Below are 27260 nucleotides of genomic sequence, written 5' to 3'. Positions count from 1 at the left end.
ACTATGGCAAGTGGACCGAGAAGGTCTTTCAACAAGTGTGAGAAGCAAGTGTGAGAAACAAGTGAGAGAAGCAAGCCTTGGTGGGATCGAGGGAGAGCCAGCGGGCTCAGGGCCACTGCCACCTGGGAAGGCCCTCGGAGCTTCGTTCTGAAACTGCAGGCACCCGCTCCAGCGCAGGCTGGGGAGGAAGCACCGCTGCCGCCCACCCAGCGCCAGGTCCCTGGTTAAGGAAGCGGGTCCAAGTCACAGCTACGATGCCTGGCGGGGCTCTCTCACCCCAGACCATCATGGCTGAGCTCTGGTGGGGGCAGCAAGTGCCTCCGGGATCACTGTCTTTCCCTGGGCCGCCTGTGGACACCAGTGGAGCTGGCACAGGTTAAACATTTTAATGAAAATGGGATGCCTGCACCCCACGCCGCCGCACCCCGGTCCCCAGAGAGGAGAGGGCAGGAGGATCAGGGGCGCAGCCTCGGGACCCCGTTAGGAGACACCAGGGCTCAGGAGGGGCTGGGAGCAGAGGGCCCTGGTCACTGGGCTGACAGCAAGACGGACCCAAGGTGCCTCCAGTCGCCATCACCCGCCCAGTGCTGGGCCGCAGGCCCTCACTCCGGAGCTCAGCCATAGGAGGCACTAGCCCCGGTATGTTTTTCCTGTTATCTGGCTGGAAGTACAGGAGGCAGTTGAATTAGAGTCATGATTCTCATTTAATTTCTCCAAACTCAGAGCTATTTTCTTTCCAAATACATCAGGGGCCAGGAAAGCACCAGAGGCAGTGAGGGATGATCAGGCCGGCAGGCAGGTGCGCGATTAGGAGCCAGCAGTCCAGGATTGTAACTGGCAGTTGGACATTCCCCAAGGGAAACCGGATTGGAGTGCAGGCTGGGCTGAGGGGAACCCACCCCCCACACCCAGTACACAAATTTCGTGCACCAGGCCTCTAGTTATTAATAAGGTATGCTGTTAAGGAAAGACACTTTCATGATATCTTCTGAGTGCCCTCCTCACACTTGCTTATATGTCATCTTGGCATTTTTTCTAACTTCATGAATCTATACTAATAATAGAGGAATATGAAAATTGTCCAGGATGTTGTCACAGTAACAGTAATGACCAAACAGTAGGCTGTGTGGGGCAGCCAGGCCAGGAGGGGGGCAGTTGGGGGCAATCAGGCAGGCATGCAGGAGAGCAGTTAGGAGCCAGCGGTCCCGGATTGCGAGAGGGATGTCCAACTGCCGGTTTAGAACCGATCCCACAGGCAGTCAGACATCCCCGGAGGGGTCCCAGATTGGAGAGGGTGCAGGCCGGGCTAAGGGACCACCCCCCGCCCCATGCACAAATTTTGTGCACTGGGCCACTAGTATTTTAATACTTCTCTAGGTAATAGAGACTTTTATTTTCTCCATATTTTTTTTAAAGAATTTGAATTGTATAACTGCTACAGCCTGCTACTGGGAGTTAGACAGAGAGGAAGGAGAGAAGGAAACTCCTGATTCTGATTTGCTATTGATCAGTTCGTGGTACTACATATTGGGTTAAGAGGGTGGGAAATATGGTGAGAAAGACCATGGATTCTGACACTCATGATTTGAATATGATTAATTTTTGAGACCTCAAGGTGATTCCTTCTTTACCCCCTTTTCACTTATGTCAAATAAGTCTAATGAAGAGGGACTGAAGTGAGGGCAACTTTCCAAAACATTTTGCTTTGTTTGTACATAGCAGGTTGGATCCTCACAGTGGGTTTCAAGTAGCTCAGCTTGATAGGATGTGGTAAGGGAAGCGGAAGGGGAAGTGGAGATAAAGCTAAATAATGGAAGCTTAGACTATCAGATTATGGAATTTAGATTTTCTGTAGTAGGAAACACAGAAAAGTTTGGATCTTGACTTTTGTGGGTTGTTTTTTTTTTTTTTGGTTTTGTTTGTTTTGTTTTTTAACATAACTAGAGTCCAAGTTAGAGGAAATAAGTCGAAACAGGATAGTACTTTTTACAATTTTAGAAATAAATGTTATACATAGAAATGTTATAGGGCCCTAGCTGGTTTGGCTCAGCAGATAGAGAGTTGGCCTGTGAACTGAAGGGTCACAGGTTCCATTGAAGGGCCACAGGTTCGATTCCAGTCAATGGCACATGCTAGGGTTACTGACTCAATCCCCAGTAGAGGGCATGTAGGAGGCAGCTGATCAATGATTCTCTCTCATCATTGATATTTCTATCTCTCTCTCCCTCTCCCTTCCTCTCTGAAATCAATGAAAAATATTTAAAAAGGGAATGAAAATAAAAGAAAATGTTATAGGTAATTGTTTGTTTTATTTTTAACCTCTTTCAAGAGCTGTTATATTTTCAATCTATGGTTTCCCTAGATTATTATTGTAACAGTATTGTCAGGGAGTTAATCCCAAAATCAGTCTCAAGAGGGTCAACAAAATTGCAGTCTAGCTAACATTATAGGTATCCAAACAAACATTTACATATTGCAACTGTCCTCTGACTAGAATTTATTTCCTGCCCCAATCTCACAAAGGAAATAGTCTCTCCTGATGTTTCCTTTGATATGGAAGGTCACAAAATTAATTGTTTCTTTCCTTTTTAAGAGCATGTTCAAAATAGAGGCTTTTGATATCTCTCTGCAGCCCAGCCATCTCCCAAGTCAGATTTTAATAAGGTGACCAATAACCTTTTGTTTCAAAATTGGATTTTGCGAAAAAATCAAAGGTGGAAAAGTTTCTATATTAAATATTGACTATTTTTAAAGAGCTCTCTTTCTCTTATCCCTCCTCTCTTCCTCTCCCCATAAGTTGAAAGATATTAGTGAAAGGGTTGAAAGCCTTTAAAAAGTCCATTCTAAATGTTCTTTTCCATTTAGATTTGTTCACTTTTCTCTCCTGGATTATAATAGTACAGTTTTAGTAGCAATACATCTCAGATAATTCTACTTGTTGAGCAATTAACATTTCTATTTTTCAGGTCATTTAAAACCAGTACATGTGTGTACTTCAAGTATTTTAATAAAATTACATTTACTTACAATTTTGACTTTGAGATGGTCTATAAGAGTCCAATCTAAAATAAAATGCAATTTGGTGGCTATCCACAAACTAGGAAGAGATCCCTCACCAAACCTCAACCATACTGGAACCCTGATCTTGGATTTCAAATATGAAAAACTGGGAGGAAGTGAATTTCTGTTGTTCATGTCACCCAGCCTATGTATTGTGTTATGCAGGCCACGCTGACTAATACACTGACTGTCCTCATTTTGTGGATTAGGATGCAAACTGAGAGGTCAAAATTGGCATTTGAACCTGTGTATAACTTCAAAACCTACTCTTTGGGTAGCCCTCTGAATTTTGAGCCAGAAAATACTAGTAATGAATATAAATAGTCTTTAAAAAAGATACAAAACCCTTCCTCTGTTGCCATGTGTATTTTTATTTTTAGCAGATACAGATAAAGCCAGTTGATTTTGCTCATTTCTATTCATTATCATCTGATTTTTGTGTTCTAACCGAATGTTATTATTTGAGCTCTCAGAATTCCAGGTTAATGTTAAAAAATGTAGTCAATGCTACTGAAATTGCAATGCTGAAAAATCCAAGAAGATTTACTCATGCTGTATTTGCTTTTTGTAAAACATATTAAATAAAAATATCCCGTTTTGTGCCTGAAATTAATTGGCAGTGCCTCATTAAACCATATTAAAATTAACGTCTATTAATTGGATTAGAAATTCAGTGAGAATGACAGCTGCTAGTGCCTTTTACAGTTACTCTGTTTTTCTATAATCCATATGGCAGAAATCACATAGTGTTTTTTTCTTCCCATCGAAGTAAACACTTGAGATGAAAAGATTTGACTCACTGTGGTCAGGGTATGTGCATTTATTTTCTTTCTTTCCTTTTTTTCCTCTTTGTTTTGTAAAAGCTGAACTATCTTCCCCCCCTCTTTCACAGGTTTTCACCAGCCATATTTGTGTATCTGATTAACATCGTCCCATCACTGTGGATTCTTGAAGTACAACATGGGAACCAGGTACATCCTTTTGGAAAATAGAAAAGTGGAACATTCAGCAATAAACTACTTTCATATTCTAATCTGATTTGTGTCAGAAATGTACTTTTCTAAGGAACTGGATTTATTAAGAACTGAATAAAAAGAGGTCATCAACAAACGGAAGCAAATTCGTGATCTGTCAAAACCAATAAAAATAGTACACTCAAGATTTAAGATTATATAATTAATTAACAATTTGTATTAGGATTTGTTCCTAAGACACCCCCTCTCCCAATATGCTAGAGTTTACATGAGGGTGTAAAAATTTGTTTTTAACCCTTGCAGGGTCAATGAGCTCCTATATGGGGCTAAGAATGTGCAGGGATCCATAATCTGGCATCCTACAAAATGACATTTTTAGGAACCACAAGAACAAAAACAAACCCCATCATCTGTACCGTGTTATATCAATGCAATCAAATTTGGAGGGTCTATTTGAGATTATCTTAAATACAGACAGATTACACGAGATTCACTTTTGAGGGCCCCATGAGCTATTTTAAGGAAATAGGAAATCTGCTCTAGAGCCCCAAAATAACATTAAAGACGAGGACTCATGAGACCCACCATGAGGAAATGTGGACTATATGTATTAGAACCACATTGACCTAGAAAATAAACAATGGCTTTCAATCAGAGACCCTAGTCTATCTACAGACAGAGGTTCTGAGCTTTAAGTGAGTTGCTTCTTACTTGGGCAATCTTACGCAGCAGGTTCTAGGCTGGATTCAGCCATTTCTTATTATTAATGAGCCTGTACATCACCAGGGAGGTCGTTAGTAACGTCCATCAGACACCAGCCTGGACTTCACATCTTTAGGGTTGCGGTTACAAGACTATGATTTACAGATAAACTATAGTTATGATATAATATTATCTTATTACCTTCACTAATAAAATATGTTTGGTAAGATCTGTGAGAATTTGCCCCTCCGCAGATTTATTTGTTGCCATTCATCATTTTATAGCAAAGTTAAGCCTCCTATATATGTTTAATATATTGGAACCTAGAAAGAAAATACTCCAAATTTTAGGCACACAGAGGGGAAGTTAGCTCTGTGGACTGTTTTTGAAAAATTCCACAAGCATGTACCAATAATACAGGCATTAAGGAAAACATTGATCTGCCTTAAATCTCCTGCTTAAAAAAACATTAAAGTGATAGGATATTTCTATTCCTGTAGAAAAAGTATTTATGTAACTGTAGATTGGTTGGTTCAAGTTATCATGACTTTAAAAAACTGTACCATAGGGAGTTAGGGGACTGTTTCAATTTTCTTACTGCTTACTACTTTCAGGGGTATGGAAATAAGTTGGCGATTTGAATCAATTTTTCCCTTCATATCCAATTCTATGACATGGCTATCATCCACAATAACAATTCATTTCCCCAAATGCTTTTATAATATAAGTGTATGGCACAGTTAATTGATATACAGGTCAAATCCCATTACAACAAATAGCCTGCAACCAAAAGCTCTCTTTTTAATAAAAAAAGATTTTTTGAGCCACAGGCAGTACTTCTCTCATTTTTATACTACAAAAGAAATTGGACCTTTAGTAGTAATGCAATTGACTTATTTTGAGATGAAGAATTAAAGTGAATGCCCAAAGACTAGATTGGGCAGGGTGGGCAGAGATGGAAATACCTGGTAGAAAAAAAAGTGAGAGAAAAAGAGACAAAAAGGTATTGGAATTGCATTTAAAGAGATAAGAAATGGCAGAATAAAGGAATTCTCTTTGTCCATTCATTTAAGAAATTTTGGGTTTAATAATAATCACTTTTCCTGTTTATGTCAAAGTATTTTGAGGCATGTTTTCTCATTTATAAATCCAGCAACTACATGAGTTCAGCACGGTATATACACTTCTGTTTTATAGAAGAGGACCCCAAGACTCAAAAAGATTAAGTACTTTTCTCAAGGCCATACAGCTAATCAACAACTTTCTGGGGCTTAGAACCCATGGCTTGACCCCGACTTGGTTAACCACACTGCCTTTCTCAGTTATGTGTTCCATGTTTTAGAGGACTTACCATCAAAATCATCTAAATTCTTCTTGATGGGAAAGAGTAATTTAATTTCCTTTCACTTTTTCCATTTACTTTGAATCCTAAATGTTCTAACCTATGACTTGGCATTAGGAAAACATTCTGACCTACTTCAGGCAGACATTCCTCTTCAATGATCAATTATGTACTTTTATTTCTGAATCTGGCAAGGTCTGCATGAATGGAAACAAAATGGTTATGACAACAATTATGGCCTTACCTCTTAGGTTTACTTATGAAGTGGTACAGTTAAAGCAATGGAAACTTGCTGGTCTTGACGGAGTCAGTTTGGTTTGACCCAAAGGAATATTTTTGAAGCTAATAAGAGTTTTTAAGACATAGACCATAAAAAAGTGGCTTGTTGGCACCCAGATCACCTACATGAACTCACCTACATGGTGCTGATGTAAACAATCCTATATAATAAAGAGCTAATATGCAAATGGTCATCACACCCTCGCGCCCTCATGTCGGGGCTGAGGGACCTGAGGCCAGGCCAGGGGACCTGAGGCTGCGCCCCCCACCCCAGCGCCAGGGCCAGGGGACCTGAGGCCGCAACTCCCCCAACTGGCGGGACTTGATGGTGGACCTGAGGCTGAACCCCCTGCCTGGTGGGGCTTGACAGGGGACCTGAGGCTGTGCCCCTGGCCCTGCGGGGCTTGATGGGGGTGAGGCCGGCTGGGTCTGGGTCTCGCGTGATTTCAAGGCGCGCGGGTGAGCGGGGACTTGACTCTGGTGTGCCCCAGACTCTGACAGGAGGGAGATTTTCATATACATTTTACTAATTTTCTTTCATCTCTGACACTTCTATTATAGAGAAAGGGCAAATAGCAATATTAAAATATTTCTTCTAATTAATTCCCTTTTAATGTGCATGAATTTCATGCACTGGGACACTAGTATTACCATAAAAACAATAAAGTCAGGTTAGGTTTAAGGAGTCAAACCAGTTGGTCTTTCAAGTCCTAATGCAGCTGCCACTTAAAGGGAAGTTTCATCAATGTATTATAAGTAGAATTACGAGAGTGGAGAGGGACTCAGGTTGGTTATAACATCAAATATGGATGACAGCTGTTTGCTACTAAGTTATCTTATACTGCAGTGCAGGTAACTTCTTTAAAATAAAAAGATGTCTATGGAGTTTTAGTGACAAAGATATAAAAAAAATCAAAGGTTTTTGGTCAAATTTTTGGTTTTTAACTAGAGTCACAAAACTACTCTGCAATTAGAATTTATTACTTGGTTCAAATATCTAATTTTTTATCTTTATTATCTTTTCTTAGAGCCTTCGCAATATAAAAAAGTGTGCAAACAGTTGTATTTTACTCTTAGAGATATGGCACATGGCCATTTTTCTTAATTATTCTTGTCATCTCACCCATAACACTAGTACTTTTGATAGAGGGTAGGAAAAAAATAGCCTCTTGACAGACTTTATTTTCTACTTTTTAAGAGAATGATTGATGAAGTATCCAAAATAATTAAGAAAAATACACTTCTTATAGCTTTAGTATTTAAAAAATAGTTTCTCTTGCCATAGCCAGTTTGGCTCAGTGGATAGAGCGTCAACCTGCGGACTGAAGGGTCCCAGGTTCGATTCCGGTCAAGGGCATGTACCTTGGTTGTGGGCACATCCCTAGTAGTGGGTTTGCAGGAGGCGGCTGATCGATGTTTCTCTCTCATCTATGTTTCTAACTCTCTATCCCTCTTCCTTCCTCTCTGTAAAAAATCAATAAAATATATTAAAAAAAATAGTTTCTCTCAAAATCCAAATGTGTGATCATGGATGAGTGGTGGTGGTGGTGAAGTGTGTTTCACAAGTATGTTAGCCCTGCAGCTGTTTAAAGAAATCTTAAACCTTATTATTATTATTTTTTTACCCATTTGTGAAATAATCATAGGTACAGTTACATTTTTTAAGTGCCACCTCTTTCCTCTCTTACTTTCTCTACCTCAGATTCCTAGCATCTGGCCGGATAAAAATCATGCACAGCTCACTTCCAGAAATTTACATGCAAAATCAAAGAAAAAGAAGGAGGAAAAAGAAATCTATTTTAGGTCTATTATCAAAATTTCTATAAACTTAAATTGACCTCTAAGCTGATACTAAATCTATATTTTGGTGGGCTAATGTTAATTTTTTTAATTGTTACAGTGCTTAACAGGCAAGATGGAAAAATAATTGGATCATCTACTTAAACAAAATGGTATTTAGGTAAAGAGGCTTCTTGGGACAAGAAACAAACTCTTAGAATGAATGCTTTGACCAGGATCATGCATGTTTTAATGTTGCCATTGATTGTTGGCTTATTTTACAGTTGTTCCAGGGTTCAAAATGGAACCCCATTGATCAATCGATGAATTCTACAGTTCTCTACAATGAACTCAGAGAGTCAACATCCTCATAGACTTGTGGAATAAGACATATAGTTGACCAATTAAAAAGTGGTTTTCTAACTCAAGCATATAATCTGAGTTTTGGGAATACTGTTTAAATTCCACATATCTGCTCAGAATTCCTTAGATATATTGCAGCCATTTTCAATTTTACTTATTGTGGGTGTTTTTTGTTTTGTTTTGTTTTTGACATATTGCCTTTTTACAAAATTCTTAGTATTGTGGTAGCCAATCAGAAGGAATGTCGCAGAATACCAGTAGCAAAGAAGACTTCAATCAAACTCTGATGACAAGTGAACAAGCCCATGGAGGCGATAGTCTCATTGAGACGGTAAGAGCTTCCCCGCAGTATATTAAAGGATGCAGCAAAGCTTCTCACCTGGCAAGGATAGTGTGCTCCACACCTTTCAGCTCGTTCTAAGGAAATTTGCTCATTGTTTGTTTGACTCAGGAATTTGCAAAAGAATTGTATTTTTGGTTTAATTAAACATAGTTAACATGCATAATAGGCATATATATATATGTATATTTACACACACACATATATATCAATAGATATGTTTAACTTGCAGTATTAACAAACCTTTAATTCTTAGGTCAGACAATATATGTATAAAGTGAGATACATATATTTGTTAATGTATAATATAAGATTGGGATCTGCCCTACACTGTTTTAGGTGTTCATATTAATAAAATAAGAAAGGTTTCCAGCCAAAATTGAATCACTTCTTTGTTATTCACATGCCTGATATTTTGAAAACTAACCATGGCCCTATTAGAAAATAATATATGGGAGAGAGCAAGGCCAAAGCCCCTACCATTGAACCACATTTCAACAATAAGATAGGCTATTGATTCTGTGAGGTTTAATAGAACTAGCCTTGGGATCTAATTAAACTCCAGTCACAACTTACCAATATCATTTTGAACAAACTACTTAAGTCTCTGTATCTCAGGGGTTTTTTTATCTGGTAATTGAAAATATTAATATATTCCATGCTAGTATGCTCCCTGTAAGAAATAAATAAGATGTATGTGAAGTCTCATAGAAGAAATATAAAGAAGTGTGCAAATGAAAGATTATTGATCTTCATGCATGGCTTTGATCAGGTTAGCATTCTGACTTGTCTTTTATTTTCCCTCTACCCTTGCACTTGACATCAGCAAGTCATCTAAAGGGATAAACAGATTTGCACAAACATAGTTAAAATACTGCATAAATCATTGGAATCACTATCCAATCCACTTGAGACCTACGCTTTGTAGTCTTTAAAAGATCATAACTTTTAGGGTCAATGATATACTTTCAAAACTTTTTAAGAAGTGGGCAAGAAATATTATCCAGAATACATAAATGGAATGTAAATTTTTCTTAGAGTCCGAGAATAAAGGTAGACTATAATGTGATTGTTAGCTTCTGAACTTTTGAATAACATATCAAATATTCAGAAAAAAACTTTATTTACACTTAGGTAATGATTAAACATTATTATATATTTTCTCATTTGATATAATAGCGCTTTAAAACAATAAAAACAAGAGAGAAGATTTGTACCATGCTAAGATATTCCCAGATTTGTAAATTCAGACTTAAAAATTGCTGAAAGGAAAATATAGGGAATTTTTTAATTTTAACATGGGAATTTTAAAAATTTGATATGTGTTATACTTAGTTACAGAGAATAATAAAATAAAAAATGATCTTTAAAACATCATAAAATTGGCCCTTTAAGTATCATTCAAAAGAATCCCACTAGCAAGTGTAAGGTTTCAATTACTTCTAGTTATAAAGCTTCTCATTTCAAGGACCACATTAGCTTTTTAAAATTTTTCAGAGTGTTCAGTTAAAGGAGTTTTACTTTCTTTAGTAAGTGAATAATCATCCTCGGAAAGTAACCTTCCACAGAAGCTAATTCTTGATTGAAAGCCATGGTGAAGAAAGTATCTCTCTCGAGGTGGCAACTCTTAATCCTTTTGTCTGTATGGCATTTCTGTTAAACAGGCCAAAGTGTTTGTAAATAATTTATCTACAGTATGTGAGAAAGACTGGACTTTGGGACTCCATCAGACATTCCTGCTAATGCTAATCATTGGAAGATGGCTTCTACCTATTGGAGGCACAATCACTCGGGACCAACTCTCTGAACTTCTCCTTTTGTTTGTGGGGACAGCTGCTGACATACTGGAATTCACAAGTGAGACCTTGGCAGAAAATACTGTGAGGTAAGCAGTGAAAGGCCCTGCAAGGAAAAGAACTTCTTTTCAAGGTCAAAGCCCACACAACTGTCTCTTTGTTCCATCATTTCTATTCTACATGAATAAGGATTTTTAGTAAACTATATGCCAAATGGTAGAATCATAGAAATTGATGCTGTGCATATACATATTGGGTACCAGCCCAGTGGAGATGAGATAGCGATAGAGATAGAGACAGAGACAGAGATAGACTTTAATACAAAAAGGAGGTTTCCGCCAAAGAAAAGGGACAAATAGTATTTTCTACTAGTGAGACAGAAAAGCTCTGCATGTCTGCAGGCCCACAGGTTAGGCAGGACCATGGCTATCTAAACATCTTCTGGAGATGGATGACCATCACTAGCTCCACTTTCACACTTTCAAGTGTCCAGGAATGTAGTAAGATCCTCTTCTAGAGCATAGCACAGCTATAATTCCAAGAAAGCACCTAGAAGAGACTTGGCAAAACCTCTCCCCTATCCAGCTGGGAAATTTATATTCCCTGGTGTGAATGGAGAATGGGGAATATTAGGTTTCATTTTACTAAATTTTATTTTTAGTCAGTTTTGTTCAAAGTGCCCAAGGCATTCTGGAGTAGATGCCTATAAATTAAAACTTATTGAGTTGGTACTTTATTTTTGCCACAAGCAAACAAACTCAGAATCCACGATCACATCTGTTTATGAAACTACTTTCTTACCATAAGGGATTTAAATCTCAGTGCCTGAATGTACTTTCAGCTTGGTTTGCTTTGCACTATGCTATAAAAATAAATTGCAATGAGGCTGGCTTTTAATGCTACAGTTTACTGTATACTGTGTTTCTCAAACAACAAAACATAAAGCTGAACAAAATACACTAACTGAGTAAAATAATACCCCAATTATAGTGCAAAGTATATTTATAACCACAGGTTACCTTTACATGATCATTTCTTGCCTCACTTACACTTATTTTTCTTATACCTCATTAAGTGGGCATAGAATTTTAAAAATAATCCAATCTAAGTTGATCTAATATCCTCAAAATGTTTATTTTAGTTTCGTAGCTTTAATACCTTCCATTGGGTCAGTGATTTTCATCGTATGACTAATTTTCAGATACTTTAGGACACAATACAATGGAGTTACAAGAAAAACACAAAGAAATCCTCACCAAGTACATAAAAACAATAAATAACTACAGGTACAGTGACAGGAACATGAGAATAAAAATATAATTAACTACACCTCTATAGAAATAAACACATAAATGCTAAATATCAAGGGGGTGGGAGGGATATTAGGTAGGAAATGGGGTATTCAGCAGGGATACGAATGTCATGATACATTCATTTTTCTACCCACTGTTGACTGATTATCTAGTATGTGCCAGGCAATGTATTGGTCAGAGACTGGGGAGCAAATGGTGAGCAAGTGATGAGCGAAAGGACATACAGTTCTATCCCAACTGAGGCAATTTCAATTCAGCAATTTCTTCTGACCAGACTGTTTCATAAATCTTTTTTCCCCCTCATTTTAAGCTTGTATCATGTCCTGAAAATGGGATCAAATAAATTATGCCATGGTTTTGGTTTTTAAATTTCTTTTCAGGTTTCATGGTCTCAGATGGAAGTAACTTTACTTTTAATATAACTGCATTGTGTCCGTGACCTTCTGTAGTCTCTACTCCATTCCTGCATGTTTCCGTCACTCTACTCAAAGATTCCAAAATCAAGGCCCAGAAAGAGCCTAGAGCTTTTTCTCTCCTAAAACTCACCTCCCAAATTCTGATTTCACCTCAGGGCCCATCAATATTGCAAGAATTGACACTGCTAATCTCCCTTTCTTCAAAGGAGAGATTTAAATCCCTCCCATTATGGCATAGCTTTTCCCTGTGGTCTCAAAAAGACAATCACGAAGAATAAATTTAATATACACAGAAAGAATATTTACATGTAGTACCAAAGGAGGCTACTTCATTATAATTTACTTAGTGTTATCTATATTAGTACAATATTTTATTTTCTATTTTATTTTATTCCATAGTTTGGACTGATTAGGGAAAAGCCTGCAATGATGTGTACATTCCAATAATATCTACCTCTTTCCTACATCCTGACTAAAAACTCAAATCCAATTTTTTAACCTAAATCAATTTCCTTCATTATGCCCATATGAAGTTAATCTGCCTTATTTTTATAAATTTACATACTGCAAATTTTTCTTAATTACTTGACTTTATATAGCATAAAAGTCAACTACTATAATTCAATGGTTCAATGATATTTACTAAATGTATAGATTTGTATAACCATCACTAGAATCTAGATTCCTTATGGCTCTTTGCAGTCAATTCTCACTCCCACTAGCAATCCTAGGTAACCACTGATATGCTTTCTGTTGTTTTTTTGTAAACTTCATGTAAATGGAATCATGAAATGCGCAGTCTTTTGTGACTGGCTTTCTCATAGCATAATGCTTTGGGGTTCATTAACATTGTTGCATCTATCAGTAATTTTAAATTGCTGAATAGTATCCCATGCATATACCATATTTTACATATCCTTTTCATAGTTTATATACATGATTGCTATTTTCTTGCTATTAATAATGATATTGCTATGAACATTCACCAGCAGCCTTTGGATGGATCTGTTTTCATTTCTATTGAATAGATAACTAGAAGTAGAATGACTGGGTTTTATGATAAGTACAGTGGGGCCTTGACTTACGAGTTTAATTCATTCCGTGATGGAGCTCGTAACTCAAATTACTCGTATGTCAAATCACTGTGACGTTCGCTGCGCCAACTAGCGGTGGGGTATCTGAAGCTGAATCGTAACCCGAATTTTAGCTTGCAACTCAAAGCAAAAAATCGGCCGAGAGATGGCTTGTATCTCGAAAAACTCGTTAGTCGGGACACTCGTAAGTCAAGGCCCCACTGTACATGATTAACGTTTAAGAAACTTCAAAACTTTTCCAAAATGGCTGTACCTTTTTATATTCCTACCAACAATGAGTGTTCTTTTTTTTCCCCACATCCTCAACAACACTTTTTTTTTTCCAGTCTTTGATGATCACCATTATAGTGGGTTCATAGTAGGATCATATTGTGGTTTTAATTTATATTTTCCTAATGACTAATACTGTTGAGCATTTTTCCATGTACTGATTAGACTTTCATATATCTTCCTTTGTAAAGTGTCTGTTCAAATTTTTGCCCATTTTTCATTGGATTGATTTTTTATTATTATTGAGTTATGAGTTCTTTATATATTCTGGATACAAATCCTTTATTATATGTATAAATGTAAATGTTTTCTCCCAGTATACATAATGTTTTTTATTATTTAACTAGAAGCCCAGTTCATGAAATTCATGCATGTGTGTGGGGGTGTCCCTCAGCCCAGCCTGCACCCTCTCCAATCCAGGATCCTTCGGGGGATGTCCGAAACTGGCAGTTGGACATCCCTCTCAAAATCTGGGACCGCTGGCTACTAACCGCTTACCTGCCTGCCTGCCTGATTGCCCCTAACTGCTCTCCCCTGCTGGCCTGATCGCCCCTAACTGCCTCTGCCTCGGCCCCTGCCACCGTGGCTTTGTCCAGAAGGACATCCGTTAGGATGTCCGGAAGACGTCTGGTCTAATTAGCATATTACCCTTTTATTAGTATAGATGTCATTTGAAGAACACTTTAAAAAGTTTTGATATAGTCCCATGTATCTATTTTTTTCTTTTATATAATACTTTGGGTGTCATATCTAAAACATATTTTCCTCACCTAAAGTTAGAAATATTCTCCTCTGTAATATTTTTACTTATTTTTTGGGGGGTAGTATGATGTAAGGTTCTAAGTTCCTTTTTGTCTTGTTTTGTTTTGGGCATTGTTCCAGTACTATTTTTCCCCCAGCTAGGACCAATCCTCTTCACACCATTTGTTGAATAGACTATTCATTCCCTATTAAATTGCTCTGGCATCTTTGTCAACTGATCACATATGTAAGAGTTTGGGTTTTTTTATGGACATTCTATTGGGTTCTATTGCTCCATATGTATATTTTTATGGCAGTACCCCATTATTGTGATTACTAGAGTGTTATAGTAAGTTTTGGAACTGAATTCTGTAAGTCTTCTAACATTGTTCTTTTTAAAAATTGTTTTGGCTACTCTAGGTTCTTTTTATTTCCATAAATTTTTATAATCACTTTGTCAAATTCTACAAAAAAATATGTGGGAGTTTTGATAAGAACTGTATTAAATCTAAGCATCAATTTGTGAAGAAATTACATCTTAATATTGTCTTCCAATCTATGGAAGACATTAACTATCTCATATTTTATTAAAATGCTCCTTAATTTTTCTCAACAACGCTCTGTAAAATTTTTTGTTAACCCTCACCCAAGGCTATTTTTCCATTGATTTTTTTTTTTTTAGAGAGAATGGAAAGGAGGGAGAGAGAAAGAGAGAAAGAGAGAGATTGATGTGAGAGAGACACATTGATTGGTTGCCTCCTGCATGTACCCCAATCAGACCCAGGAATTAACCCGTAACCCAGGTACATGCCCTTGACCAGGAATGGCACCCATGAACCTTTGGTGCCAGGGAAGGCCAACACCTTAATCTCTGAGCCACATCAGCCAGGGGTGCTTTGCCATTTTTAATGTACAGGTCTTACACTGCTTTTCCCTCCCTAATGTCCTTTAGGACTTTTACACTAGTTCACCCAGTGCTTAACATCTTTCCTTTTTTTTTTCAGTAGGGGTGAATTCAGTCTCTCTCCACTTTTGCAACAGTCTTGAATACAGTCTTCCTTGCCTTATTAACTCAGTTGGGTCCAATTGTCTTTGACATAGCCAAGCTGGAAGAATATGGGAACATCCCATGGGCAAGAGTGCCTCAGACTCCACTGCTCGTAACTAAAGTTCTACCAGATTTTCATGAATAAATGTAACTCAATTTATAATTTGTTTTTGTTGACTTCCAGAGATGTAAAGTGGTTTTTGTTTTGTTTTTTAAAAACAATGTGTCCAGCATTAGGTATGCTTGTTGGGGAGAGGATTTGCTGACTTTCTCATTCTGCTACAGCCACCCTCCAACACTGTAACAAGTCTGAATTTCAATGTCATTGCCAGGAAGAGTTAAGTGGTCATCACATCTTTGGTGATCAGTTTATTCAGTCTTTTCCGAGCACAGATCATTTGTTAAAAAGAACAAATTTGTTCTGATAGCATTACTGTTATTTTACTGTGAGTATCTGACCACACAAAGGAGGGTTTTCTTACGTTTACACTATTTTCCTTTTATTTGGCTCTTTTTGCCTGGTGAAACATTTCTTCCAGGCTAAATTAATATTTCATTTTCTTGTTTTTTTTTCTCTCTCTCCTTTATCTTCCACCTCTCAAAGAGGTTTGTTTGTAAAAGCAAGATGAATTTTATTCACTGATTGTCTCTTATCTACAGGAATATTTACACTTCCAAAAAGAAATAGTTAAGCAAATTAACAATGTATTTTTATTTTTATTTTTATCACTTAATAGATATGGTGCACTGATGCACCAAATTCCAGTCTTTTATCCACCCAGTTTTCCGAGTATAGAAGTGATGCTCACATCTACAATGATACGACTCCAGAGCCTTTGTCTCTTTATGAATAGAGTCCATTGTCTGCTTACATGCTTTTCAGTTGACAGTTATGGAGACAGATTATACATGAGAAAATGGGGCAAGACAATTGCAGGAGACAGTTACATAATGCAGATAATGTTGGACAAATTCACTCCAAAATTCCTGTACAATTTTTTGAGTGTTTGCCATTTAAATTCAGTGATTTATTTATATTCTAACCTTTAACCTTTCTGAGTAACTTTTACTATTTGATTTAATAATGCAAATTTGTTTGCTTCAAAAATCATCTGGCCATCAATTTTAAAGTTATTTTAATAACTTTACTAGTAAGTTTCTCAACACACACATTCTCCCTTATTTTGTGTGTGCTCAAATAAAACTTGCATATGCAAAAAAACATGCATTCATTATTTTAGGATTAGAATTTGGGTTACTTAGGGCTAGGGTTAGTATATTTTTTATCCTTATTTTGTATAATAAAATTAAACACAAAGAATTTAAGAAGTATGTTCTCATAATAAAAATACGACTACTAGATAATATTTATTTATTACTTGCTGTGTTCCAAGCACTGTTCTAAGGGTTTTAGTTGTGATAAGTTATTTAGTCTTTATAAATAACACTATGAAGTAGATACTATCATTTAAATCATTTTTAAAAAATATATTTTACTTTAAAAATATTTTTATTGATTTCTGAGAGGAAAGGAGAGAGAGAGAGAGAAGCCTCAATGATTAGAGAGAATCATTGAATGGCTGCCTCCTGCATGCCCCACACTGGGGATTGAGCTCACAACCCAAGCATGTGCCCCGACAGGGAATTGAACCATGACCTCCTGGTTCATAGGTCGATGCTCAACCACTAAGCCATGCTGGATGGGCATTTCCATCATTTTTTAAGCTGAACAGTGACAGGTAAGAGAAGTTGAGAAAGTCTCAAGCTCAAATGAAAATAAAGGCAGTAACTAAGTTGTAGTGATCTTTCATAGTCTTTATGGAGTATTGTTCTAAGAGCTTTATATGTTTAATGTATTTAAGCAACATACTTAATAAAATTATCATATAAAATACAATAGCTATTATTGTTACCTTCATATCAAAGATGGGTATACTATAGCATATCGTTGTCAAGTTAGTTCTTCATATTCATGTAGCTAGTTAATGATCAGTATGGGATTGGAGGCCCAGATCTCTCTGGTGAGGGTGGAGCGAGTATTTGAACTTGAGCAACCTAGTACTCGAGCTTATGCTTTCCCAACACTTTCTGCTGCCTTAAAGAAAAATTGTACATGGGTTTTCGGTAGAATTATTGAAGTTTTGGATTAGAAGAAACTTCAAAAGTGACCACTTATTTTATGTCGATTATAAAATCCTTTCCAAAAATTTCTCAATAAGTTTTGTCCAGCCTTTCTTTGAAATTTTTGCTAACAAAGCATACACTACCCCAGGGGCAGGTTATTCTATTTTAAGTTAGTATTATTAGAAAGAATTTTCCTCTATTGTGATGAAATTTGGATTCTTATAGGTGCAACTGAAGTCTCTTCAACCTGAATTGGCTCCCTGAAGTCACAAGAAATAAGTTTAATTTCTTTCCCACATGATAGCCCTTTAAATGTATGAAATAAAGTTTTAAAGGAATCTTCTCTAGTTTCCAGTTTCTTGAACTACTCCACATATAACATGGCTCTGAGTTATCTACCATACTGTTTCTCTCCTTTGAACCAAAAAGTTTTTAATTGTTTCTCCTAAAACAAAGCACAACATATAATATTTCAGATATATTCTGAACATTGTAGAATAGAACAGGAGTAAAACTTCCATTTCCTTCATGGAAATAGTATAGTATAATGGTTAAAAGGGTGGATGCTGAAATCAGCTATTTAGTTTTGATTTCTGCACCCAACACTTTTAATCACATGACTTCAAACAAGTTTCTTCAACTCTGTATGCCTGTTTCCCCACTGGTCAAGTAAGAAAAATAGTGCAGGTACTTTGTAGAGTTGGTATTAGGATTAAGTGTGATCATAGAATTAAACACTTAGAAAACTGCTTGCACATAGTTCAGACACTATAAGCAAAATTATTTAAAAATGCAGGTACTTGTTGAAAGTCTACTATAGATAGACATTGACATTGCAAAGAAGGAAAAGTAATTGACTGTGCTCCTTAGGCATTTCCACTTAAAATGCTAGTCTTTATTCTTCCTGTAAAGCAACTTATGATTTCATTTGATTCACACAGATGTTGGCACATGTGGTGGTCAAGGCCAACCTCTCTGACTCTGTGTTTTCCCCCTTCTTTTACATTATTCCATTGTAATTATGCATGGATTTTTCATGGATTTATTATATCAGCAAAATATAGTAAGACTTATTGGGGTATACTAAAATATGAGAAGAAACAGAAAAGAGTTCTCCTTTCTGCATGTGATCAATTTTAATTGCTAATTTAAAATTTGTCTGCATTCTAGGAATAACCCTAGCCTAGTCTATGGCATCCTTTGTATTTGGACCTGGAGCATGCTGCAGTTTCCACTTGACCTGGCAGGTAAGTGTCTTGATGTTTTCTCAATGAAACAGAAAATTACAACTCTTGATCATAAATTATAATAGAGCTAAGGAGGCATTTAAAAGAATTATCATTTTTATCTTTTGATATCTCAGTGTTAGTTCCAGTTCAGTTTAGATGAAAAGTAGATTAAAACTTAGGAAAGCCATCTGCAGATTCACTCTGATACATGGTGAGTCTGAGAAAGTTGAGAGGATGAGAGCATAGCTTTACATTCACTTCATACAGTGGTCCCATCATTTAACATTTGTAAGCCTCCTGTAACTTAGTTAACACATCTGTGTGTCAGTTTTTCATCCATGAAATGGAAATGACAATCATAGTAGCTAGGGTTGAGAATTTTCTTCCTTTTGACAGCAGAGTAGTATTCCATTGTGTAACTGCACCACAGATTTTTTATCCATGTGTTTACTGGTGAATACTTGGGCTGCTTCCAAATCTTGGCTATTGTAAATAATGCTGCTGATTTATTTTTTATGGCACCCTACTTGATGCCCTCATATCATAAGTAATATTAGGGCAAATATATTGCAATAGTTAAGATTTGGAAGTACCCAAGTGCCCATCAGTAGATGAGTAGATTAAAAAAAACCTGTGGTACATTTACACAATGGAATACTACTCAGCCATAAAAAAGAAGGAAATCTTACCTTTTGTGACAGCATGGATGGACATGCAGAGCAGTGTGCTAAGTGAAATAAGCCAGTCAGGGAAAAGACAGGTACCATATGATTTCATTTATATGTGGAATCTAATGAACAAAATAAACTAACAAACACAACAGAAGCAGACTTAGAGAGACAGAGACTAGACTGACAACTGTCAGAGAGGAGGGATTGGGGGAATGGGTGAGAAGATGAAGGAACTGAGCAAAGAAAAAAGAATACACTGACACAGAAAATAGTGATTATCAGAGGGAAAAGGGGGTGGGGAGAGGTAGAAGAAAGTAAAGGGGGAATAAATAGTGATGGAAGTAGAGTTGAACACACAATACCATATACAGATGATATATTAAAGAATTGTACACCTGAAACCTATATACTTTTATTAACCGATGTAACACCAATAAATTCAATAAAATAAACATAAAAAAATAAAATTTTCTGCATCTTTTTTTGGCTCACTTTGATAGGCCTAGACATTTCAGGGGTCATTTTAAACCTTAGCATCTACGTTTCTGAAACAAAATTGTCACTAGGATAGATGGAAAGAGTGGCTGTAGCTTTTTGGAAATACCAAAAACCTAATTACCAGTTAATAATTACAAACAAACAAACGTATGCCAATAACACACACACACACACACACACAACACACACACGAGAGAGAGATGGGGGGAGAGAGAGAGAGAGAGAGAGAGAAAGAGAGAGAGAGAGAGAGAGAGAGAGAGAGGTCTTGTCATAATGTGCCCTGCAAGGTGTCCTATACCCATTGATCGGCTGGTGTCTTTGGACAGAATATTAGGCACCATCTCTCTACATATGGAACAATAATACTCTTCAGAAGTCCGCTGGGAGCCTTTTCCTGACTCTCACTTCTTTGGAAAGACTATTATTGATCTTTTGTTAATGTTGTTTATTGTCTTTCAATCTGCTGGTCCTCACCCTCCCATATCTTGTGGTTTATAGCGTTGCTAAAAAAATTTTTATTTAAGAAAGAAATTGTGTAAAGTTTCAGAGGGTGATAATGTTATGCAGCTGTTTGAAAAACAAAGACCAAATGTTACTTCTGACTAAATTACTATTGTATTTTCCAGGGAACAACATTATGTTCATATCAAAGCAGCTTCATAATATTTGCAGGCTTTAGCAGACAGGCATTCTTTGTTTGAAAGCTCCAAATGGAAGGCTTCGTTATTATTAAAGGATTATATTCTGCCCTTGACCCTAAATTAAATTCACATTTTAGAAATTAAAACAAAAAGGTTCATTTGTTGATTAGACCTCATTTTATTCAACTGGAAAATCAGTAATTATATCCAGTTTTTCTTGTAAACTGTGAAACAAAACCATAAGGAATTAGACAAAATAATAATGGCTATTTTTTAGTTTTTTTCACCACCATTAGAAAAATATGTTGAACATGAGTTAAGTTTGAATTTGAATATAAGTGCTTGAATTTTCACAACACAATGTACACAGAGGATTAAGTAAGTCAACCCATAAATAGGTAGCTCTCAAGGAGAAGAGGCCGAAGGTTCTGGGTCATGCTTACTCTGTTGCATCTCCAGACTTGGCAGTCAGGGAAGTCACTCATTATCCCAAGGAGAAGATAATGTGAGAGAAGAGAAAGGAGCCAGGGGTGTTATTCTAATGGAAACAAACAAGAATCAGTGAGATGGGGACTTTCTCCTCACAGATGTCATTGTTATCCCATTTTTCAAAGCAGGAAAATAAGACTCAGGCAGATGAACTTGCCCAGCATCTTCCTGCCAAAAAATGAGGAAGCCAAGGAGAGGCAGCCAGGCCCCCTGACGAGGCCCAGGGCACCCGCTGGGCGGCCTCCCCACACTTCAGACCCAGGGACCAACGTGGTGGTTTCCTCTGAAAAATGAGGAAGCCAAGGAGAGGCAGCCAGGCCCCCTAACGAGGCCCAGGGCACCCGCTGGGCGGCCTCCCCCACTGCAGACCCAGGGACCAACGTGGTGGTTTCCTCTATTCTTGAGTCTCTCTATCCTGGTTAATTGTGCTTTTCCCAGTGTGAGGACTGGAAGGTGATCTGAATTGTTGACATGCACAAAAACTAGAGGACTGGCATTCTTTGGTGTGTTTTATTGGCAACAAAACATATCGTTGAATATACAATGACCAAGGATGTTTCCCCTGTTCCGACTGAATGAAACTCCAGTCACTCTCAGTCATGAACTAGGAGGGCACCCAGTGTTGGAGACTTGTTCCCATTTCATTCTTGTCTTACTTTCTGGCGTTTCAGAGAGATACATTAATTGGTGTGTCTTGTGTTTTCAGTTCAGCATGTCGTGTGCCCCTTGTCTCTGAGGGCGAGGGGGTTCCCCAGCCTGTTCTTTTGCCAATACAGTGCCGATCTGTGGAACATTGGAATCAGCGTCTTCATACAAGACGGTCCCTTCCTCATCGTGCGTCTCGTACTGATGGCCTATTACAAAGTTTTCAACCAGATGCTGGTGTTCTTTGCTGTAAAGAATTTCCTCGTGGTGATGTTACACCTCTACCGCCTGGTTGTCCTGGCACTGGGCGCTCGTGCCTCTCTGCGAAGGCAGCCAGAGGTCCTGAAGGGAGAGCGGGGCGGCCCAGCCGAGCCCCTGGAGAGTGGGGTCTCCCCTGGGGCCTGGGAGGGCGGCTCCAAGGAGGGCGCGGCTGTGCCTTTGCGAGCCTCGCCAGGCGCCTCGGAGGACTCTCCCCCAACCCCGTAGTTAGTTATGGGCAGCCGCATGCCACTAAAACACTTGACGTCCCAGTTCTTCTGACGAACAGAACCCCCCCCCCCTTCTTCTAAATCTTACATGTAGTAATTTTCAAAAGAACAACAAAAAGGGGCCTGAACCCGTCAAAATGATATAAGCAGAGCCACTTTGAAATGGGGCAAGAGCTGCCAGGCCAGAGGAACTGCCTTGCAGGTCACGTGCCTCACACTTTGGGATGTTAACACAGGGCAAAACAGCCTCTGGACCGAGCCTAACGCAACCACGTGTCCCAAAGAAGTGTTTGCAAGGATAGTAAGAGAGTAGATATTTTGACTACCGGACCGATGGCTACCTGACCAAAAATTAAAAACATTTTTAGAATTAGCGGCACTATGTTATCTGCACCAATAGAAAGGCCTCTCTTCTATTGATGTAATTGTTCCCTTTTCCTTTCTCATAAATACCCTTTGCCATTGTCTCCTAATCAGAGCACGATTTGGGCTTCGGCCTGAATCAATGCATTCTGAGGAGCTTTTTTTTATTGATCTCAAATAAATGCTTGTTGCCTTTCACTTTGAAAGGCTTTTACTTTTAGGTAATCAAGCCAAAGCTGAGAAGTTCTCTTTCTTAAACTGAATGAAAAGAACTTTGATTAGTGGCTATTGTTACAATTTGTGTGATGGTATCAGATGTTATAGTTGTTCAACAACTAAGTGATTTGTTTGTCTTGAACTGTCTGACAAGCTATGGGCAGGGTTACTACGACATGCCCTCAAGAGATTGAGTGCAGACAAACCATCCGGGGCTGTTACCTGAAAACAGAGGAGCTTTCAACTTTGGCTCCATTGTCAGACTGTCTCATCTCATCTTTTCTGCAATGTCCCTCTGACATTAAAAAAAAAAGAGAAAAAACTACATTCAGTGAATGCAGAACAAATAAAGGAAAATGTGCCTTTAACATTACCTCACTGGGGGCTAGAAACAGTGAAAATCTCTGCCCAGCTTCTCTGCACAGACCTTCCCGGGAAAATCATTCTTCTGGGCTGATGTGGTATTCTGTCATGGCGCATATGCTCTAACAGAAATTTTATTGCTTCTGGCTGGGGCACTGCAAAATTCACAGCAAGCCATTTCAGTTACAGATCCACTGGTTGCGAGGCAGGAAATACTGGTAATGCCGCGAAGTCACAATTTCCACTCGGAACGTGATTGGCGGCATTTGTCAGTATTTTCTTAACTGCACGTCACCGTTTTCTGTATAGACAAGTCCAATCATGTGAGCTGACGCGAGGAAGCACTGCAGCAGTGCGGAACGGGGCTACAGGCCCTTTAAGGGTGACCCTAGTTTCTGGTGCCTGCCAGCAGTCTGAACTGCCACTGCTGGAGATGGCCTTGGTCCCAGGGAAGATGTTGGGGACAGGGCTTACATCAGCCCTACACACTGCCAGCAGCCCTTGATTAGTGACGGGGTCAGAAGACATGTGGCACAGCATTGTGGAAATCGGGAAATTCACCTTTCTGCCCTGCGTTAAGAGTTCATTTCCCCAATATTGTCATAGTCACACTTTTCCTTTATACACTGCTATACATTTCAGATGGAGGCGATTCAGAACCCGTTTAAAACAATTTTTGCTTTTAAGGATACAGTGGGAAAATTTACCTGGCTGTATCACAGTAATTATATGAGGCAAACAGTGCCAAACCGTCCTTTTGGGGTTCAAAGCACAGTTCCTCCTGTTACTATGCTCAGGAACTCAAAGAGACCCTGCTAAAGATAAGGCAGGGTATGTCCCTAAGTTGGGTGAGACTTAATGACAATTAATTGGGACAATTTGATCTATAAATCTCTATGGCATGACATCTGTTCAAAAGATTTGATTAAAAGTTCCATAGGCATTTTCTCTTTTTATATAGAGAAATGAATAATTTCCAATTATTGGCTTCTTCAGTGCCTGATATCATGTTTCTATTTCTTTCTTTTCTCCCATGTGTTTCTAATTTTAACAATATGATTGTAAAATTACACATGAAACTAATGGGATCCATTTATAATTTTCCATAATAATTTTATGAAAGATCAGGAAATCATATCTATCTAAAGGAAGAAACTTGACAACTTTTAAGGGCTTGTTATTTAAAGTGCTTCACAATTGAAAGCAAAATAATAGCTGCTATTTATAAAACCGCCTCCGCAGAATCTGTTTTTATGTTGACTGTTTCATAGTGAATGTTTTCCTCCACAACATGTATGTGCTACTTATTACTGCAGATTTGCTCATGGCATACTTTACATGTTTTAATTTTTTCTTCCAGCAAAACAAACATTGGGGCTCTAAAAATAGATGAGTATAAAGTAATATGGGCTGTTGCAAGGATATTTTTAAATGCTTTCAAATCTGAGACTTGGCTTGGCTTTGTGAATGAGTTTCTAGCGTTTTAGTAAAGTATTTTGTAATTAGCACTCCTCCGAAGGCCTGGAAATGTAAAGTCCAGAGTCTAGCTTCATTTGGAGTCCCAAGAAGGCAAAGAGCACCCAGGACCATCTCAGCAATCAATGGTGAAAAAACAGAAACATGCCCCAGCAACATTTTCCAGGAAAATCCGCCAAAGGCATCCTTTGTTCACCTAACTGCCAGCACTCCCACCCTTTTGAATTTAGTGTTTTTTTTGCAGAAAGAAAATCTCTTTTCATTTAGCTTATTTAAAAATAAAACTTAAGTCCAGGTTTTATCTCTAGGACCCCTCATGAAAAATTAAAAAGTTATTGTTACTGTACTTCTTTATTGTAGATTGCCAAACATGGTAATGTTTAAAAACATCCAATTGTTCACTATGAAGTGTCTAGAACAACAGTTACATCCCATATGTTGACATTTTGAGACTTGTCTCCTTGTAATTTGCAATAAGTGCCTCAGATCATCTGTATACTGTGATGCAGGCCATACCTCCGTACCACCCCCTACAGACACACGCCAATCCCCCAACCACTGAAGAAAGTGATTTATTTGTTATTGTTGTTGTATTTTAACTGCTTGATGAAAGCTCAATCAAATGTTCTCCCTCAGAACATAGTTCACTTGTGAGAAAATACAGTGTGCATGTTTTAAGGATGCTGTGTAAAAACTCACCTCGCAACCACCTTGTTGGTGTTGCTTCCCCTCCCTAGCTGGGTCTCAGAGGACCTGACTTAGCATTGCAAGATGAGTAATCTGTTTTTGTCTTTGATGACTTTGTTAATTTTTATTGAAGCTGATACAGATAACATACGAAAATAAAAACTTGCATTGCCAATAACATTCTTTTTAATCTTCCAAAATGAGATTGTTAAACAAATGTGTCAATTGGCTTTGCTGCAGTTCATAGCAACACCTCAGGATTTGTAGACCAGAAAGACATGGCTAAGAAAAATCAGGATTTGCTATTATAATATTGATTATTAGCTTAAGAGCAAATTTTCAAAGCCATGGGAAGGCATGAGTTGTAGGTGTGCATGCTTTAGGATTTCCATGCAGGTTTCAGAGTTCAACACTGACTTTTATTATCTTTGGCATTTCATCTCAATGACTCTTAATCAACTCTCTTGTTAAAAGAAACAATTGCAAGAGGCCAAGTCTCTGTCCAGGTTCACTCTACTGCCAGGAAAATGAGATACTGAAATATTACAGAGCTTCAGAGAAGTAAGTGAAAAACCAAACAATCTTGAATTATAAGAGGAGATGGTTACACTTTTTCTAATTTCAGACTTGGCTTTTTTACTTAAAGGACATTCTGATCCACTGTCAGAAACATCTGATTTGGGGTTAAACTAGGCAGCTGGAGGATGTTTAAAGCTCCTAGGCTTCAAATAACGTTTCATATGATGGGAGTTATTCTAAACAATGTTTCAATAATCAACCGCTATAACCTTATATCTTATGGATGTTCAGCCTCTGAATATTTTATATGAATATTTTCTCTTAATTACTCATATTTATACTATTTTGCAATGAATGACATTTGTATTTTATTATATATACATTAAATAGTTTGTTTACAACTTTATCTCAATGTTCATTTTTTGTTTGAATTACTTGTCTTTGTTCTCCACTGTAATTCATTTCATTTAGATTGTAAGCTCTGGTTTAAAAAAACAACACAACGATCTATTTAGAGTATGACTAAAGTGGCATTTCAAACTAGTGAGGAAAGACTGACCAATTTTATAAATGATGTTGGGAAATTTTGCAAGCCATCTGGAAAAAATAAAGTTAGATTTTTATCTCACGCAATATATAGAAATAAATTCCAGATGGATTAAAGAATCTAAATGTAAAACTGAAAACTATAAAATATTAGAAGAAAACATGAAATGTGTCTTTAGCATTGCAGAATGGGAAATATCTCTCAGAGAAAGATGTGAATCTCAGAAGCTCTGAAAGCAAAGACGACAGCTTTTCCTATGTAAAGCTGTAAAATTTCTGAATAGCCAAAGGTATCATGAATACATCACTATTTTTTTCCTTTTGGTGCACTCATGCAAGAGAAATGAGAGGTACAGAAATTAGAAAAGACGAGCCAATTTTATCATTTCTTTGTTGAAGATTGAGTCTTGAATAACCAAAAAAAGCACATAAAAACCAAAGGATATATAATATATATCTCCCTAATATGCAAATAGACCAAACAGTAGAACAACTGCACAACTGAACAACCAATCGCTATGATGTGCGCTGACCACCAGGGGACGTGCCCGGAACATGATGGGCGTCGGCAGCAGGCAGCAGAGCACGCAACATGGTGGGCATAGGCTACGGCAGGATGGTGGAGCAGGTGAGAGGGGGCACCAGACCAAGGCCAGTTGCTGTCATCGATGCAAGCCTCTGGTGGTTACTGAAAATTCTTTGCTCTGGCACACCATAGTCCCGCCCAGCACTCGCACCTGCTGCCAGCGCCGACCCTGCTTGAACCCACTGCTGGCGCCCATTGTCGG

The 27260-nt window shown here is 37.9% G+C and overlaps 1 protein-coding gene across 3 annotated transcripts in view; it reads left to right on the top strand.

Moving 5' to 3' along the window:
- Positions 1-26325, top strand: part of TMEM26 (transmembrane protein 26) — a 40159-nt gene extending 13834 nt beyond the window's left edge. For all 3 annotated transcript variants that reach the window (XM_005865123.2, XM_005865122.2, XM_014538739.1), the window contains 5 exons: positions 3953-4031; positions 8717-8830; positions 10504-10724; positions 18812-18888; positions 21876-26325. In XM_005865123.2, coding sequence (XP_005865185.1) covers positions 3953-4031; positions 8717-8830; positions 10504-10724; positions 18812-18888; positions 21876-22300 — 916 coding nt within the window. In that variant the 3' untranslated portion in view covers positions 22301-26325. The remainder of the gene's footprint in view (positions 1-3952; positions 4032-8716; positions 8831-10503; positions 10725-18811; positions 18889-21875) is intronic.
- The last annotated feature ends 935 nt before the right edge of the window (positions 26326-27260 follow it).

The sequence above is a fragment of the Myotis brandtii genome, unplaced genomic scaffold, assembly GCF_000412655.1.
Source record: "Myotis brandtii unplaced genomic scaffold, ASM41265v1 scaffold196, whole genome shotgun sequence".
In the NCBI taxonomy this organism is placed as follows: Eukaryota; Metazoa; Chordata; class Mammalia; order Chiroptera; family Vespertilionidae; genus Myotis; species Myotis brandtii.
This window is presented reverse-complemented; position numbering and strand designations above follow the sequence as displayed.